At 46.6% G+C, this 19,950-nt stretch overlaps 1 protein-coding gene across 1 annotated transcript in view; it reads left to right on the forward strand.

Annotated features, from left to right (window-relative positions):
* The first annotated feature begins 245 nt into the window (after window positions 1-245).
* LOC138295429 (cysteine-rich venom protein-like) overlaps window positions 246-19,950 on the forward strand; it is a 148,235-nt gene continuing 128,530 nt past the window's right edge. Inside the window, exons 1-3 of the mRNA XM_069233726.1 lie at window positions 246-334; window positions 3,409-3,470; window positions 9,363-9,476. Of these exons, the coding sequence (XP_069089827.1) occupies window positions 3,411-3,470; window positions 9,363-9,476 (174 nt within the window). The 5' untranslated portion in view covers window positions 246-334; window positions 3,409-3,410. The remainder of the gene's footprint in view (window positions 335-3,408; window positions 3,471-9,362; window positions 9,477-19,950) is intronic.

Here is a 19,950-nt window from a genome sequence, read left to right on the forward strand (position 1 = left end):
TGCAGTTCTTAAAATCCCGAATTTAGTCTTCGCCACCAGAGCCCTTCCGGTATGGAAAGTTACTGTCAGACCAGTTTCAAAACTTTGTTTTAGAAGTCCTGCAGTCTGTCACCGTAATTCTTGCAATTAACAACACCCCTTCTTAGAACTGGATTTGATGACATCATTGCATTGTGTTTTGTGTTCTTTCCCTAGGGCAATTTAGTTCTCCTTGCATAATTGGGAAATAACCAAACAGGAAATATGTTGGCTATATAACCCTCAGCACCTAACCACTAGCACAGAATCTTTCAGAAGGTACAAGTCATCTCTCCACAAACTCGCCCATCAGAAGGTGAGTAATAATGTTTGTGAAAAGTTGTTTGTGAAATACTGATGAGTATTTTTTTTGAGGAGTAAGCATGTACTGAATATATGGCGGAAATTATGCGTAATGCTTCTAAGCACTAAGCGTATTTTAGAAAATGGATGGCCCCAAATAATGTTCAAATTTAAAAAGAAGCAATATCATATTCCTTTATTTTTTAATAAAGTTACATTTAGTAAGGTTAATTTTGGGTTCACTAATTTCTTTGCTTCATTCCCCATGTTTGCGACAGACGATATTCGGTACCTTTAATTATTTTTCATTTGAAGCTATACTTAACAATTTCATAATTAAATACATCAGCAACACGAATATGGACATGTTCCAGAAGGATCCACTCTCTATGACTCAAAAACATAAATCAGCCCTTATTTATGAATGCAAGAACGTAGAAGCTTTACATAAATGCATGGATGTGATGCTTAATTGATATAATCATTAATTCACTTTCACCTGGGAGAAGCTAGAAATCTCCCTTGAATTACAGTCGAAATACTTTTTTAGGAAACTCCACTCCTGTATTCTGATTGATATATGTTTGAAGTATCTTCTATTCGAAACACATACAATGTTAGGTCAAAAGTACCACATTTGCCATGGGCAAGAGCACTTGTTCAAAGAATCATCTATTTGCAAGCTTCAGAAAGCCTCTTTCACCGCTAAAGAAAGCAGTTTCAACACTACAGAGAAGCGTGGGATTACATGAGCACTACCAAGTGTAAATATAAAACTAAGCCTGGGTGGAATTTTTAATTCCGCCAGCGGAATCAGAGGAATTTGGTGATTCCGCATTGCCTTTGTGATGCAGAATTACTGATAAATTCCGCCTTTCCTCCGGCAGACTTAATCAGCACTAGTTGGTTTCTAAACAGGGCCAGAAGGGGGGGAAAGTCCCTCTATGTTTTAAAACCACTGCAGATTAAACTGCAGTGCCTAGAATGTGGAATCAAAAGAGATATACTGCTGAACTGTGATAGACACTTTGGTGTTACATAAGCAACCTTGCAGTTCCAGTAACACTGAATGCAAGCGGAGATCCTGTGCTGGTTCACTCACTGAAGGGAAGTCCCTCCTTTACATGATAGCAATCCTCATGCAAATGAAAAAACATGCACTTCTTCAGGACAATACCACACCATATGACATGACTCCAGTAAAGAGAAAATAGTTTGGGTTGTGTATAGTTTGTCACACTACCGATGACTTTGGGGTCAAATTGAAGACTGCACCTTCCAACACTGTGCCCCAAGGATACACTGGCTCTGATGCATGGAGTTCTGTTCGCAATCCAGAAGGTACAAATTGCACACCAATTTGTTTGCAAACAAGGCTTTGTTTTGTGATTCTACTGATGTAGCAATCAGTAGCACTGAACAATCTAAATTGATAGGACGTCGAAAAAACCTCCAGCCTTTTGAATATTAATAAGAAAAGATTCCCCTCTCTTCTCTGTCTGGAAACAATGTTTTTAAACATTATTTTTGGTTATAAAAGTAGATGCTCCTTTCAAGAAAACAGTTATTCCAGACAGGAAAGTCGTCTGGTGAAGCGTGCAGTGGCCCCATTCACCACTGTCTCCCCCCCCTGAGCCCAAACATGATTTCCAAATGAGAAGTTGTCACACAGGGACAGCCTTCCCTTTAGAACAACTTCTCATTGTACATCAGTTACCACCCCAACTTGGAGACTGGTAAGATCAATTGTTTGCGATCTCAATTGTGCTCATCAACCACTGTTGCATACTGTTGTTACTCACAAATGAGAGGGAGATGCCTCTTTGATGTCAGCTCCTATTTCAGATTCAAAAGTCGTTTGATTTGGAAAACCTTTTCCAACTCACAAAATATATGTTACAAAAAAGGTATTTTGTAGTTTCAAGACCTGTGACATTGACTATCACAGGTTTTCTAGCTACAAAATAAGCTTTTTACATCTGACCCTTGTACAAGTCAGACTGAAAGCCTCCATCACAGATATAAACTCTTGTACCTGTATATATAGTACCCTCATCTGCACTGGCAATATTCCAGTTATTCAAGAGGCAAGAAGGTCCTGACTAGTTTCAGTGAGGTCAAGGATTGACACTCAGGGCCTTAAGACCGTCAGCCATGCTGTGGCGGTCCGACCGCCACATTAAGACCCTGGCGGTCAGACTGCCAGGGTTCCGCCATCTCCGCCAGGATCGGTGATCCCGACAGGTTGATGGCAGGTGGAGGTCATAATCCGCCAGGGCAGTGAAGCATGCAGCGCTGCCGTGTGGATTACGACCTCATTCTCTGCCAGCGTTTTCATGGTGGTTTCACTGCCATGAAAAGGCTGGCGGAGAACAGTGCAGGGGTCCACGGGGGGCCCATGCACTTGGCTTGGGCACTTGGCAACTGCCCATACACTTGGCATGGGCAGTCCAGAGGTCCACCTGCTCAGCACCCTCGCAATGTTCATTGTCTCCTGTGCAGACAGTGAACATTGCAAGGGTGCTGCTGCACCCTGCAGGCGACAGCATTGCCGCCGGCTCGATTTTGAGCTGAAGACAATGTGCTGCGTGTTTCCCGCTAGCCTGATGGGTGTAAACTGAGGTTTGCGCCTGTCAGCCTATCGGGAAACACCGAGTAGGTCCGGCACGGTGGTCGCCACTATGGTGGGGGCCACCCAGTTGGGAGTTTGGCGGACCGGCTTTCCTGTGCGCCAAATTCAAAAGGAGGCCATCAATCTTCCATGACTCTATACAAAGCCAGAATGCATTGGAAACTCTCCATCCCACTGTCAGAGGGTGGCATGGGAGGCCACCGTACCCTATTGGCATTCTCAGAAGCAGCATGCTCACTTAAACAGCATGCATATGTGAGCCACAACTAGGGTATCTTTTATGACATAAGGTGGATGGTAAGGAATTTGCACCTTGTGGAGGTCTATGGCATTGTTAGCTATTCTATTTCCAATAATGATGGAAGCATGCACAATAATGACCCAACAGAACAAACATTAAAAATGTAACCTTGATGATATTCAAATAATGAAGAAACTGTAACTTTCCCTTTCAGGAATGGATACGCTGCTGCTAATGGTGATTCTGACATTGGGACTGCATTACTCTGCTGTGAGGGTAAGACACTTAAATAATATTTAAGTTACAACAAGAGGAAAGTAAGCATTTCGGAACACATCTTTCACATTGGCGACTGTCACCAATTAAAAGTGGTGGAGTGGGGGAGGGGCCAGGGGAGTAAAAATAAAAGAAAATCTTACATGCCACTCCGGTCCTTGTGCTGGCTGCCTCAATGCTTCTCGTCCTCCTCGCAATCACTGGGCACAAAGCACAGGCTCCCAATCCAGATGCTGGTCTCATGCTATACCAAGTATGAGCGCGGCACCAGGATTGGCCTGAGCCTGCTGTTCTGATGGTCACTCAGACACAGGGCGCCTGTGCAATTTCTTCACCTTACTGTGCATTACAACTGGGTTGAAGAAATGTAAGTGCGCAGTTCGGTTTTGCCATCCTAAGACGGCCGGCAAAAACCGACATGCGCATCTTACAGTGCCCACCACTCCTCCTCCCTATGGCCTGGCCCAACCCTGTCCTAGATTCCATGGCTGTCAGAGAGACAGTGACAAATAAAATTATAACAAAATTGTTTTCTTATCATTTTATTTGTCACTGCCTGACTGTGAGCGGGGGGGTGAGGCTCCTTCGCTATTACCGAGAAGGCGCCCCTAATCTTTCATTGATCTAATCACAAAGCTACAACTATGCAGAGTCATGTGCAATTTAGGAATATGTAAATAATGGCTATTTCGGGGATGACCCCATAAAACAATAAAGCATATATACAATAGTAAATAACTTGCAATCAAAATACACCACAAAAATAAATGCAAGGAACAGAAATACAGAGCTTAATTATCACACAATTATAAAATACATATTGTCATGACCCCTGACTCATCACTACTTTCATCATTGATTTTCTTTCACAGGCACCATGGAGAGAAGAGTAAACGGGCCATACCAAACACAATTGGGCCACTCGTACAGATATGAGTAGCAGTAAAGCAACTCTAGGGCTAGCAAATGGCTTACAGCATCAAACCACTTTTTCCCTTTGCTCCATGTAGGCAGGACAGAAAAAAGAAAGTGAGGTTCTGTTTCCCTTTCTAGAAGACACAAGGAGGATAAGTCAGTAGATGATCGACAGCTGGAAGTTGTCAATTTACTAGTAAAACCCTTCACTGGTAGGTTTACCTCCCTAGTTCTTGTAAACAGTTTTTAGCGGCAAAATGGGTAACGTTGTATATAAAAGGCTCACATTATGGTTTGCTTTTAAATTCAAGAAAGCGGTCAAAAGAACTTCCTGACTTGGATGAGCGGCACCAGCACTCCTTCACTTAAAACCAATAACTTCCTTTGAGATATTTCTCTAGTTCCTTCGTGATTTATCTCGGACTAACCCGCATCTTCTTCAACCCCAAACTAAATAATACACTTTTCACACTTTGGAACGATGGGCTAACCCAAGCAGCAAGAGAGCATGGCATAGTCAGTCCTGCTCCCGTGATCAGTTATGTTGAAAGTATGTGCCCCTTCATATCTAATCTCTTCCGCCAATTGCATGCTGTAAGGCCCTGAGCTGAGCTTGCATTGCTGTGGTGTACCAGATTTTACTTGATGGTAGTTCCAGCATGGGTATACCCCACCTCCCATCTTCCAGCTCCGGTAAAGATTATGAGGCTTCAACTGATTGACAGGTTGTGTTAAAATCCCATCCTATTGTTATAGGGCATTGATAAGTATTAGTTTCTAGGCAGGTCTCCAACTTCTGCAATGTTTCTCACTCTCGTTGTTTCTGGGTGCTTCAATTGAAAATATTGTACAACCTCATTATATGCCATTTAGGGGCAATTAGTGTTAGGCCTACAAAATATATTTAGTTAGTTGGCAGCTGCCTGATTTTGAAGGGCAATTAAATACTGACCCAAATCACTGACAACTTGGAGAGGCAGCCCACTCCTTTGCGAATAGCCTCAATATTAAAATTTATATAGCCTGATCTATGAGTTGGTAAGTTCAACCATGTGTCTTAAAAACAAACATATGACAAATTGGTCAACAAAAATACCACGGTCTGGATCAGGAAGTTTAGTGTTCATACCAGTGACATTCTAAGACAGGATGTTCATACTGGGCCAACTCTACATTTTCAGTGAGCGGAACCATCATTGTATAAGGAATATCAAAGCAGTTTCACCCAAAAATACTACCTGACGATAGTGCCGAGTAACCTTCTCTATTGCTAATGTCAGGTATGATGTTAGGAAAGGGTCTTGCCACTAGTCTAGAAGCCCCATTTTATCATCCTGAGTCTGTGAGGTTTTGGAAACCTCTTGTCAATCTATTTGATTAGTACCTCGATCAGAGTCACTGCCAGAATCTTCCTGATGAGAATCACTGCCTTTCTCGTGAGATTTTTGTGCTATTAGAAATTATGGGCCTAATTCAGACTTTGGCGGGCGGCCGAGGCCGCCCGCCAAAGTCCCGCTGACAAATGACCGTCCCGCGGTCAAAAGACCGCGGCGGCCATTCTTACATTTCCGCTGGGCCGGCGGGTGCTCTCCAAAAGAGCGCCCGCCGGCCCAGCGGAAATGCCCCTGCAACGAGGATTCCGGCTCCGAATGGAGCCGGCGGAGTTGCAGGGGTGCGACGGGTGCAGTGGCACCCGTCGTGATTTTCACTGTCTGCTCAGCAGACAGTGAAAATCATGGTGGGGCCCTGTTAGGGGGCCCCTGCACTGCCCATGCCTGTGGCATGGGCAGTGCAGGGGCCCCCAGGGGCCCCACGACACCCGTTACCGCCAGCCTATTCCTGGTGGTGAAAACCGCCAGAAACAGGCTGGCGGTAAGGGGGTCGGAATCCCCATGGCGTCGCTGCAAGCAGCGCCGCCATGGAGGATTCCCTGGGCCAGGGGAAAACCGGCGGGAAACCGCCGGTTCCCCTTTTCTGACCGCGGCGTTACCGCCGCGGTCAGAATGGCCCAGGAAGCACCGCCAGCCTGTTGGCGGTGCTTCCTCTGCCCTCTGCCCTGGCGGTGTTACACCGCCAGGGTTAGAATGAGGGCCTATGTGTTATACATATATTGCATGGAAGTACTAGGTTTGGGCAACATGTGGAGATCTAAGGCCAGAAGTGCAATTTAATATAATCAAAGTCATGTGAAATAGGCAAGTAACACCTAGACGTTACAATGTCAAAAAAAATTATGGAATATCAGTGGCAGGAGTTCCTAATCCAAAACATCACCTTGTTAGTCAATAAATCAGTGTTTTTTCTTGTCAGATGAGAACTTTTAGACACTTTCATCATGTGCAGAACCCTGTCTTTTGATGAGGGGGATCCTTGATGTAATGATGATAGGGCCATTTCAAACGGACTGCTCAAGGCAAATTCTGCTGCGGTCTTCCTGGTTGTGATTATTTATTTGATGAAACTTTGGGCGGGTGGTAATCAACCAAGTTTCTAGCCAAATATCAGAGATCTTTAAGTTCTGTGAAGAATCAACACATCCACAAGAACACCACATACTTCACTGGTCAGTTCTGAAATATGGTACTCACTGTCTAGACAAAGTCTACAAAAGTCAGGCTAGTACCTTCAACAAATCAGAGCTATCTCAAATGGACCAGTTATTCCACCATCCATTAGTGAAATCATCTTAACGCTCACTATGCTGATTAGGGATTAAGGGCCATATGTACGAACACTTTTTCCCATAGACACATAATGGGTAAAAACCTTTGCTACATCTGGCCCTAAGTCCTCAACGTGACAGGGAAACTGAAAGCTTTGTACTTTACATCTGAATCGTGTTCTACATCCTCACTCAAGAATCATCTGCAGACACTCTGTGAAAACACTGCAATTATCACAAACTGACATCCCCTTTCTCAAAAAGTCTGTTCAATATATACATCCTGGTAAGGGATGGCCTAAGTTGATCATCTATTATCTTTAGCCCTGTAAAGTGGCCTCTGGTCTAAACCACAGATACAAATAGATAAACAATTGTGCAATAAATCCAAACGATTTGTGTGTGTGGTTCAGCTACAGGAGATAGTAAAGTTCCACCTAGGCATCACAATCATCTTTGAGTTCAGAAACGTAGCCCAGTCTGTCCATTCTACATGTGACCCCACATATCATAGCTAACAACATCATTCGGCATTAGATACTTGAAATAAGGCTGAAGTAGGCACTGGTGATGTGTTTAGAAGAACCTTGAAGGCTCTCTTGTGACATTTTTGTACTGCAAAGTAAGATGAGCTTTTTTTCATGTGTACGTTGTCGCTTTCCAAAGGGTGCAATGCCTGTAAGTCTCAGATACCCTCGAATATGCAGTTTCCCACTACCTTCAAGTGGGCTCTGTGTGTACCCACTGCACCCTTTCAGAATGCAATGATGTTTTGGGCCTCTTTGTTTCTGCCTTTTTGTTGTCTTGTTTTAATAGGCATTCTTCGAACCTCCTTAAAAATCTGCTCCACTTGGGAGTTGCGCACACAGACACAGTGGCATGCTTGTGTCAGTGCCTACTTGTGTTCTGCACACTTAGACCTCTGTGATTGGTTACAGTCGGCATATACATAAAGAGTATTCTAGCTGATCCTGGAAACTTTCAAGACATACCAGATTCATTTCCTGGAACTATATTATATTTAATACTATAACTGGGCTTCTTTTTGAGGATCCGGGCCATTAGGGTTTGTTTACTGCAGGTCTGACCTCTTCAGTTCCTTGAACCCTAACCACTAACCCTGTGAAGTCTTCGGTAGCAGCCTGAAGGGACATCTTGGAGTATCCTGTAAGAAGTACTATCTTCATTTCTGCAGCTTTAATATCCTGACCTCTTTATATGAAACCTGTTTCAGATACAACCTTCCTCTACCTGAATATTGTACGCCCATCTCGTTTTCTAGCATCCCTGAACGTACCTTACCCGGGCTGCTCAATCATCTTACCGCTGCCATTTTATAAATTCGTTTCTCAGGGTTGATGTGGTGGCTGGCATTTCTTGCATTACAACTGACTGTGGACAAACCATAGACCTCTTCTTCACAGACACAATCAACACTCAGCAACGTGTGTCCATTTGGAAAACAAGCCTGAAATAAATCAACAGAAACATTTTATTGTATAGGCAGATGGATGGGCAAACAGTATTAATGACACCAAATTAAATAGATGGGAAAAGAAACCATGTTGAGAAGACTATTGGAAAGACTTCGATGAACCAATTAATACTCCCTCTATACCTAGCAATCTAACCCAATGAAACCAGCCCACACCTCTCCTTCCTCATGTTAAACCATAGAATCTGTTTACAGCAACCATACACTAAAGTGATAACACCAAGACCACGTTAAAACACTCATGCTACTGGTGACTGCACAATTAAGATAGGCTTCACAGTTGCACTTGTACTACTTAATGCACCAAGTCACCTTTCACTTTTAAAAGGGCCCACAAAACATAGCCAGATATCGAAATAAATAAAAAGGTACCAACATAAATAAATCCATAGGCATCGTTCACATGAGGGAGTATGTCACATTATAAATCAGCATGCAAACCACCTCTGTGTTATGTAGAAGCTCAGAACTTGCAAAAAAGTAAGGGATTGCACTGACAGAGTGGACACCCCTAAGCCCACCATTGTCTTGTTTTCATTGGGCCAGATTTTGAGCCTGATGTCTTCCACTGCGTTAAAGGGGCCAACCGGTGGGGGATGTCACAATACATCTATAAAGCTCAAGCCAGCATCCTCAAACAAAGAGACTCTTTGGAATGCCTATTGCTGGTGATTGTCAGAGATGTAGGACTAGGTAAAGAGAACTGTATTTTTTCTGTACACCTTATGTGGTTGATGTAACCTCACCTTAGAGCACTACACTATATGTATAATGTTCTGACTGCGCTTGATGAAATATTGACACTTATTTTGCTTTTCAGAGCCTGGATTCTAGACTGGTAACTGATAATGCTGACGTTCAAAAGTTGATTTGCGACACACACAATAAATTTAGGCGAATCGTCGACCCACCTGCTAGCGACATGCAAAAAATGGTGAGATACATTTTACATTTGTTTTATGATTTCTAAAATTAGGGATGCAATTTTAATTTCATGAATGTAACGGAAAATATATTTGCCTTTAGTATTCCTAACCTTATGTCAAAGACAATTCAGAATGGCTCCATTGCACATTTCTCTAGGAGTCAGTTGTATCTATGTTGTGTGTGGTAGACGTGCATGCCTATTCATCTCCTGTGCTAGGTATACAAAACCTGTTCCTAGGTATCCCACATCCTGCAAAAGATCGTTTTAGAGGTGGGTAATGGAAAATCGTTTGATTTGGTGGAAGTGCTAAATTCTCTGCCTGAAGAATCTCCTCTAGTGAGAAATCCACAACGATACGTTAAATATGAAAAGCCTTTCTCCTATCATATTCTCCACCAGATGACACTCTTCCCTTACCACCGAATCAAACTCAGGCTCTTCTTATCTAACTAAAGTGATTCCCGCAAATTTCACTCATTTTGGTAGATGAGGCACACTTCAGCTGCCCCTCTGGTGATACGCCCAATTCCTGTCATCAAATGGCCCGAAACACTTGCTTTACTTACTCTTGCAGTGTGGCCCTTAAAAAACATACATTGAAGGGCCTCAGTTTATCTCTGGACAGCAATCTCTTTCAGTCTGCATCTTTTTGAAGCTTTCCCATGAAGAAAGTCATTACTAGGCAGCTTTCATTGTTTCTGTATACATCAACCCTTGAGATGAGGACAGAAAATGCAGAGCCCAATGAATGGCTAGTGAAATTAGAGTAATTTCTCTACTTTTTTGAGCTGAGCAAAATGGTAGTAAATTGCAGGACAGAGACATATGCTCCATCGCTGTCACTCTAAGGACCACTCGTCTGATTTCACAGGACGAAGGAAGTGGAGATCTTCTTCTGCCACTTCTCTTTGAGGTTAACACTCAGTATCAGAGGAGATGACCAATACTGGTGACTAGCCGTGGGTGAAAATGTTGGTTGGGGAGAGAGAGAAAGAGAAGGGGGGCGGGTGTGCTTCTGATATACTTTGGCGCTCCTGTGAAAAGGTGGGCAGGGAGGTGTTCATCTTTCTGAACATGATCCCTGAAGTTCTAGTGGTAAGGCACACTTCTTCGGTCTCGATAAGTACTCTGCAACAAAAACACAATCTTTTCAGACAACCACGCATGGATGCTTTACAATCAGCCTGAGCTGTGAGTCATTAATGAAACATACTGTAAGAAACTGGGTTATTAGTTGAAAAGGGTGGAACCCCACTGTTGGACCTGACAGTCTTAGGGCAGTCTTCCCCCCAAGTGTTTGCCTACCACCTCCACTTTTCCGACCTTGTTTCTGCTTGCTTTAGGACTCTGTGCACTTTACCACTGCTAACCAATGCTAAAGTGCTTGTGCTCTCTCCCCTAACCATGGTAATTTTGGCATATCCACAATTGGCATATTTAGTTTACTTATAAGTTCCTAGTACAGTGCTTTACATATGCACAGGGCCTGTAAATTAAATGCTACTTGTGGACCTGCAGCACTGATGGTGTCGCCCACTTAAGTAGCCCCATAACCATGACTCAGACCTGTCATTACAGAGCTTGTAAGTACAGTTTAAACCACCATATCGACCTGGCAAAAACACTGTTGCTAGGCCCAAACCTTCCCTTTTTATGCATGTCACCCCTAAGGTAGGCCTTAGACAACCCAGAGGACAGGGTGCAATGTATTGAAAAGGCAGGGCACATCGTTTTAAATTTAACATGTCCTGGTGGTGAAAAAATCCCAAAGTTATTTTTCACTACAGCAAGGCCTATCTCTCCTATAGGATAACATTGGGATTACATTATTACATCCTATAAGTATAATTCACCAGCTGGAAGAGATACGTTTTTCAAGTTTGGTGTCTCTGGAATCACAATCTACTTATGGTGAAGTCAGATTTGTAATTGTAATTAAGAAAATGGCACTTTTAGAAAGTTGGCATTGTCTTACTTTAGCCATTAAGTGTCTGTCTCTGATCACTTGTCTGGGGTGGGTGACAGCTGGACTTTGTGTATTCCCTCTAAACAGTCACACACAATGGGAGCTTAGATGTGACTCGATGGGGCATCACGTTAGGATGGGAAGGAGGAGCTGGAACCAGCCTCACGTACACCTCAATAGGCTGTGTCCTATACCCACACAAAGGGCTGCATATCCCCCGGAAGTGAGTATGGAACCAGGGCAGGAATGGCAGAACCACCGTGCACTTCAAAGGCTTTCCTTGAAGTCAACCACACTTCAAAGGCCGAAATGGGTATAAGTACTGGTCCTCTGACACCACCACTTCATCACACTTCTGGACCTGTGAATACTTTGCCAGGAAGATGGACTGCTGTACTGCTGAAGGACTTCCACTCTGCTGCTGCTTTGCTGGACTCCTACTATGCTGTGCTGCCCTGCTGCCTGTCGGACCCCTGCCTGAGTGAGAAGGACTAGACCTGTACCACTTGAAACCAGAGCGACTCAAGGGGCTAGCTGGCTGGCCTCCTGATCTGAAGTCTCGAGGACATAAAAGACTTCCAACCACCCTGCTTCTGCACCTGAACTCTGCCATCTGAGAGTCTACCCTGCCAAGTTGTAGCACCCCTGTCCTAGACCCTTGAAAGTGGACATAAGTTGCTTTCTCAGTGGAACTGATGCATCCTCTGCTAAGCGACACATCCTGAGCACAGCTGAAGCATCACCTCAGCTGAGCGGTGCATCTTTGAGCAGAACCAACGCATCACCATTGTTTCGTGGATTGGACTCACTGCAACAAACTCACATTGCCACTACATCCTGCATTCGTAACCACCACTTCACAGTGCTTTTCTTGGTGCAACCTCCTTGCATCTCCTGTCGATAGCAGCCTCCACAATGACGCCGAAACCCCCCAACACAGCTTCATGTTCATCAGAGCCTTGGTTCAACGGGTCTAACTGGGTCTCTGCATCTGGCCTGTTCTCCATAGAGGACGGCCTGAGCTTTTGACTTTGTCCTGGTCTGGGACGACCAGATATCCCCAATAGTGCTGCTTGGCTTTATTTTTACATAAAACTCTGAAATTCAGTATCTCCATTTCTACTTATTGGATTTTTGTAGTTTTGGCCTTGTTTTATTTATTACATTCAGATCTATTTTACTAACCAGGTGTGGGATCTTTTGTGTAGTATTCTCACTGTTTTACTGGTTGAAGTGTTGCACAAATACTTTACACCTGACTGCTCTGTGCCAAGCCACCACAGGGTGAGTACAGGTAATTGTAGATTTTGCTTGTGCCTTACTATGACTAGGATTGTGTTTGCTGCTTGACCAGGGCTTACACCTGAATCAACCAACAACTTAATAACTAACACCTGGCAAAAAGGTTTATTTTGCCAGGTTAAAATGGCAGTTTTTTTAGGCGTGTCCAAGATGGCGGAGCGCTAGGATGGATCCGTTAGCGCTCCGCCGCCTCAACCCACAGAAGTGCCTTGCGTCCCACCTGGGGGAGGCCTGGAGGCTCCCCCTGAGTCGCAGAGCACCCTCGAGGGATTATCTCCGCTCGGCAGCGGCTTGGAGCGGGGTTTTGCGGCTTGCGGGGGAGTGCAGAGCTCGGCTCTGGAGCTGGGGCGTGGTCGCGGTGCGGCCTGAGCGGCAGCCTGGGCCGCGAGACGGGCTCTCCCCCGGCAGCCCTCTGGAGTTTGGCGCCGGGAGAGCAGGGGGCCCAGGGGCTCTCCTTGGGCCCCTGAATGGCTGGATTGCGCCACTGGCATTGGCCCCCAGACGCCTTGGCGGCCTGGAGGAGAGGGGCGCCCCAACCTGTGCCTCTGGCCTGAGGGACCCGAGCCGGTGTTCTTTGCTGTGGAGTAGCTGATTGTGGCCTAGCAGAGCGCGGGGCCCCCAATGGAGGCTGGGGGCCGGTTGCTGGCCCTATATTACTGTATGCTATCAGTTGACTCTTAAACAAGTGCGGGTCCGCACCCACGGTGGAAGCGGCATCAGTGGCGGATTTCCGTGAGTGGTGGCTCCTAGCTGCTGGACCCAGGTGCGGTCCCTGACGGGGAGGCAGTTGCTGAGCGGCATCGGACGGAGACTCTGGTGGCCCTGTGGGACTGAGCTGGCGAGTCTTGACCAGGTCTGTGCGATATGGCGATGGCAAAATCAAAACGAGAGCGCTCAGTGAGGGACATGCTTGCGGGAACACGCCTGACATCGGGGACTGCGTTGGAGGATGTGCCTGGGACAAGGGCCCTGGAGAGCCGGGCGGAGATGGACTCAGAGGAGAGCTCTCCTGTAATGAAGGGCTTTTTGACCTCCTTGTTTGACTCGCTCCGGGGCGATATTCAAGAGCTGCATAGGGACATCTCACAGGAGGTGAGGGAGCTGCGAGGAGAGGTTTCCTCCTTGGGTGAACGTGTATCGCAGCTAGAAGATAGTGCGATCCCTCGTGGGGAAGAGGTGGCAGGACTGCAGCAGGAGGTAGTCCGCCTCCGTGAGCAGCAGGACCTCCTGCAGATGGCGGTTGAGGATTTGGAAAACCGCTCGATGCGACAAAATATTTGTATTAGAGGGGCCCCGGTTGGCGCAGAAAAGGAGGACATTGGAGGCTACGTGGTGGACTTGTTCCGCTCCTTGCTGGGCCCGGAAGAGACACAGGAGGTGGTCCTGGATTGGGTCCATCGGGTTGGGTGTGCTGGGGGCCCTGGAGACCGCCCCCCAGACGTCCTAGCTTGTCTCCATAACCTTGTTCTTAAAGAAAAGATTCTACAGCGGGCCCGCAATCTTCAGCACGTAGCCTTTCGAGGGCATGATCTACAGCTATTCCACGATCTATCTGTGCGGACCCTGCAGAGGCGGAGAGAATTCAGACAGATCACGGATTATTTGAGAGCACATAATGTCTTGTATTCCTGAGGTCATCTGTTCCGCTTGGTCTTCCACTGGGAGGAGCAGCTTCGGCAGGTGAAATCCGTCCTGGAGGCCAGCCGTGTCCTGGGCCTGGAGGATATAGGCAGAGAGGCTTGCGAGGGGGCGGCCCTATCGTCAGGGGTCCTCCTCGTTGGTGGAGAAAAGAGAAGAGAAGGAAGCTGCAGCGCCCGATGGCCTCGGAGCTGAGATCGGAGAGAGAATCCGCTTTGGACAATGTGGCCGCCAGAACTTCAGCTTAGGATGATGCTCGGGGGTGCCCGGGTTTGCTTTTGGCCACGCTGCTAACAGCATGCTGATCGTCGAAGAGGGTCAGGGCGGCGGGGGTGATGGACCTGGTTCCTTGGCATGGTTGGATATATTGCAACATGGAGACTTTACCTCACGAAGTTCGATGACCGAGGACTACTGTGTTCTAGGCACCTGTTGTGCTTGTTAGTTGTTTGTTGTTGGGTTTCCCTGCAATATTGGCTCTCTGTAGAGGCACTCCTGGACCTGGGTGTTTTAAGTGGTCCAGATCTCTATGCTGGGGAAGGTCCCCTAGTGTGATTCTGCTCTTTTGCTTGCTCCCCTCCACATAGGTTATGACCATTAAATGTATAAGCTTAAATGTTAGGGGGCTCAATAACCCCACTAAGAGGCTAGCCAGCCTGTCTGCCTTAGAGAGATCCGGGATTCATATATGTGTCCTGCAGGAGACGCATCTACGACAGGCTTTGACTCCGCTGCTCCAATCCCCGGATGGAGCCGTACTACTGGGGGGCGACTTTAATCTGGTGATGGACGGGGATCTGGACCGTTCGGGCCATCGGTATGGGCAGACGGGGTCTTTGTCGGATGCTGGTCAGCAGTGGCTGAGCGAGTGTGTCCTGGTGGATGTGTGGAGGAGTGCGTACCCCTTGTTGAGGGACTATTCCTTTTACTCATCAGCAACTAAAACATATGCTAGGTTGGACCTTTTTCTGGCAACTCAGGAGCTTCTCCCCGGGTTAGAAACTCAGCAATTGAGCCACGCGCCCTGTCGGATCATGCCCCAGTTTCAGTTGAGATTCACATGGATATGGAACGGTTGGGTACACCGGGGTGGCGATTCAGGGACTCGATGCTCCAGAACGGTGCAACATTAGAGGCGATCCGAAGGGCAATAACTGATTACCTTAGGTTTAATAATGATGGGACCATGAGCATTGCAACATTGTGGGAGGCACTGAAGGCGGTCTTGAGGGGCGAGGTGATGTCGCTTTCTTCTAGGGACAATAAGGCAAGGAGACGACTCAGGGAGAATCTAGAGCAGCGAGTGAGGGTATTGAAGCGTTCACATAAGCATACTGGTGCTCCTAGAATATGGCGAGAGCTCGAGAAAATGAGGAAGCAGCTGAGGAGGTTGGACTGGGACAGGGCAGAGTATGCAGTAGTCTGCCTTAAACAAAAGTATCATTTAGGAAGTAACAAGGAAGTAACAAGTGCGGGAGGCTACTGGCGCATAGGTTGAGAGCTCAGCGGGCAGCGTCAATGAAAAAAATGGTCCGCTCCCCCTTGGGAGCAGAAGCGCATACGAACGACCAAATAGCAGAGGCTTTTGCGGAATTTTATCGAGGCCTAGATAGGGCTGAGGAGCCTGGCGCCTCAACTCCAGAATCCTTCTTAGAGGGTATAGCCATTACTCCCTTGACTGTAAAAGAGGCAACCTCGTTAGACCAACCTATAAGGGCAGAGGAGGTTATATCTGCAATTGCAAGGCGGCAGACTGGAAAGTCCCCTGGCCCGCTGGTTTTTCTGCACTTTTTTATAAAACCTTCTGTGTGGAACTTGTACCCGTCCTATTACGACTCTTTAATTCCTTTCGTCAAACGGGCACCCTCACGCCTAGCATATTGGATGCCACTATCGTGGTTATCCCGAAACCGGGGAAGGACCCCGAGGAGTGCGCCTCGGACAGGCCGATCTCCCTCCTGAATATTGATGCCAAACTATTTACTGGCATCTTGGCACACCGTCTCAATTATTATATGCCGGGGCTGTCGGATCCTGACCAGGCGGGGTTTATACTGCACAGGCAGTGTAGCGACAATACCAAGAGACTGCTCCATCTATTGGATAAAACAGAACGCTCTCGTAGGGAAGTGCTCTTCCTGTCTATCGATGCTGAAAAGGCGTTCAATAGGGTTTACTGGCCGTACCTGTTCAAAGTGCTTGAGCGCTTCGGACTGGGTCCGGGCTTTATGGCATGGATTCGCTGCATTTATCAGGTGCCCCGGGCGGCGGTGCGAGTTAATTGGACGCTCTCTTTACCCTTTGCGGTCCAGAGGGGGACTAGGCAGGGCTGTCCGCTCTCGACCCTCTTGTTCGCGCTCTTTATGGAGCTTATGGCGCAGAGGCTCCGGGACGACCCTCAGATTATGGGTGTGAGGTTTGGGGGGGACGAGCATCTAATAGCGTTATACGTGGACGATGCCATCCTTACCCTGGCAGAGCCTATGACCTCATTGCCAGCGCTAATGGATGTCTTAGAGGAATTTGGGTGGGTCTCGGGGTTCCGAATGAACATGTTAAAATCGCAGGCTATGGGCAAGTTTATCAGTGCTGAGCATGAACGGGAACTGAGGGCCCGATTCCATTTCATATGGTCTTCCACGGAGCGTCCGTACCTGGGGATAGAGCTAGGCTCCAAAGCTGCCCGCACGGCGTCGTTGAACTACGCGAAACTGACCCGGGAGGTGCAGCGCGACTTAGAGACATGGGGGAGGCTTAAATTGTCCTGGCTGGGCAGGGTGTCGGCAGTTAAGATGACCATCTTACCACATATATTGTATTTGTTTCAAGCGCTTCCGCTGAAGCCTCCATCGCGAACGATAGCGACCCTCCAAACGGCGGTTCTAAGATTCATATGGGAAGGGAAGGCGGTGCGATTACCGCGACAGGTGCTGTATCATCCTAAGCGGCAGGGTGGGTTGGCGGTCCCTTGCCTCCTTCGGTACTTCCAAGCTTCACAAATGTGTTTCCTCCTGGAATGGAGCCGTCCGTCTTCTCAGAAGCATTGGTGTTTCATGGATCAGGCAGTGGCTGGCTCTCACATATGGAAGGAACCCTGGCTTAGGCGTCGCCACAGGGCGCGGGGGTTGTTACATATCCCCGGTCACGGAGGTTTCGATGAGGGTATGGGACCGGGTGGCTGGCAGACGGGGCTTGACGACCTTCCCGTCCCCAATGACTCCCTTGGGTGCGAATCCTGATTTTGGTCCGGGACTACAGCCTGAAGCTTTGCATCGATGGTATGAGGGAGGCTGAAAAAGGGTGGGATACTTATTCGACGAGCAGGGGGTTATCCCCTTTGACCAGCTTAAGGAGACATATGGTCTAACCAAGGCGGATAGGATGATGTACTATCAAATTCGACATTGGGCCCTGCTCCCAGCCAATAGAGCATTCATTGACAGGCCGTTAACACCGTTTGAAAAATGGATTCTCCCGAAAAAGGGCGATAAGCGAGTGATTTCTGAACTCTATGCCCTCTTGCGAGGGGAGGCCCGCTTGCCCAAGACTAAGGGTCAATTGAGATGGGAGAAGGAGCTGGGGAGAGAGTTATCGGATGATGAGTGGAAGAGTGTTTTTTATAGAGCGCACCACACAGCTTATAACGCAGTAGGTACAGAGACAGCCTATAAAGTGGCCACCTCCTGGTATTACACCCCAACAAGGATCCATGCTTGGGATCACGCTAAATCTAGTCTTTGTTGGAGGGGGTGCGGGGGGAGGGTCGCTTGTGCATTTATTATGGCACTGTCCCAAACTACACCGGTACTGGACGTATATATTGGACACTGACATGACTGGACTGTTGACATGGCTTTTGACACTCAGATCCCCAGATTCCCTGCATACATCTTGCTGGGCCTTCCCAACCCTCTCACTTTTCCCCTGAGATCATGGAAGGGACGGCAAATGGCTTTAGCTTTAAATGCCGCAATACAATTGTTGCTATCCGTGTGGGGGTCTGAACAGATTCCGACAACGATTTCATAGCTACACAAGTTCTGGTTCATCCTCGCTATGGAAAAGCTCACACTGGCTTCGCAGCATCGGAGCGGGGACTTTAAAGAACTCTGGCAACCATACTTGCGTATGCTATCCGGGGAGTTTTCTGAATTGACATGCCCAACCTATTTGAGGGTTCTGAATTTGACTTGATTGCAGAGAGCGAACTTTTTAGGGGAGGTTCACATAGGACCAGGACAATATTGTAAAGGACCCTGAGATTGTTTGATTTTTGCACTAATAGCCAGTCGTGGGGAAAAATAGTTGTATGTTGTATTTAATATTTATAAATAGTTTTTTTTTTCTTATTGTTTCGCATGAAGTAAGCGAACTATGAGCCTATTGGCACACTGAGATGTGGTTTATATGCAATGTTTTATAATTGAAAATCAATAAACAGATTTGATCCATAAAATGGCAGTTTTAAACTGCACTCCAGGCTGCAGTGACATGGAAAAGTGTGAGTGCATAGTTTTACAAATTTAAATCCACGTTTTGAGAATACCAAACATTGGATTTTCAGTTCTAAATCCTGCTATTTCTGTTTCTGAGTTAAATTTAGGTGTGCAAATGGCTTTGTAAATTACCCCCACTGTTTGCATAGTCCAAATGTGAGAAAACCAGTCCTGTCAGCAAGACAAGAACTCCTTGGATGAGAAATGAGAAGTAGCAGGTGGAAAGCATCATTGAGGTTTTTGAGTCTACTGCTTTATGATAGGCTAACTTTGGCACAATGGGCAATAAAATAGCAGTCTCTGGAGCAGCAGAGTCTTTTCCTTGCATGCTTTGATAAGATTTAACGAACACTTCGGAACTTCATGAAGGAACACAGCATACATTTTCAGTCTTGACTACATTACACAGAAGACGTGGCACAGAAAAATGTAAGAATACAACAGGAACTCTTGCATGTGAAAATCGAGACCTTCTCAAAACTTTGTGAATGAAAAACAAGTATTGGCAAACCAATAGGTCTGACTAGCATTTTCAGGTGCAATCCAGACTTGTTGACTTGCCAATGCCTGTTAGAAATGCATTTGCTTTGCCAAATTAGCAAAGAAAGCATCTACTGTGAAGGTATTACATTTTAATTTCCAATCTTTATCTCAATAAACAACCGTGTTGCCACAACTTTATGTAAGATTATGGTGCTTTTGCAGTATCTGTGCTGCTGGCCATTTAAATGCACTCATTACAAAACACTCACTAATTACCTACTCACAGCAGCACATCCAAGCCCTTCATGCTAAATTGCCAATGCTCAACATTTATGCATTCACTCATTCTCTCACAAACTCACCCAGTACGATCGCTCACAGCAACGCACTCTTGCACACACTGAATGTTTCACTATGCACCCACTCACAGCGGCTCACCCAAGAACCTTATCATGCAGTCACTCACATGAACACACATGCATTTACTCACTGTCCACACACTCATACCAGCTCACACACGAGCTTCACTCATTCACTCACATCACTACACTTGTCGGAAATGGCCTTTCTGCAGGGTCACCCCCAAACTTTCTGC

The sequence above is a fragment of the Pleurodeles waltl genome, chromosome 5, assembly GCF_031143425.1.
Source record: "Pleurodeles waltl isolate 20211129_DDA chromosome 5, aPleWal1.hap1.20221129, whole genome shotgun sequence".
NCBI classification, from domain to species: domain Eukaryota; kingdom Metazoa; phylum Chordata; class Amphibia; order Caudata; family Salamandridae; genus Pleurodeles; species Pleurodeles waltl.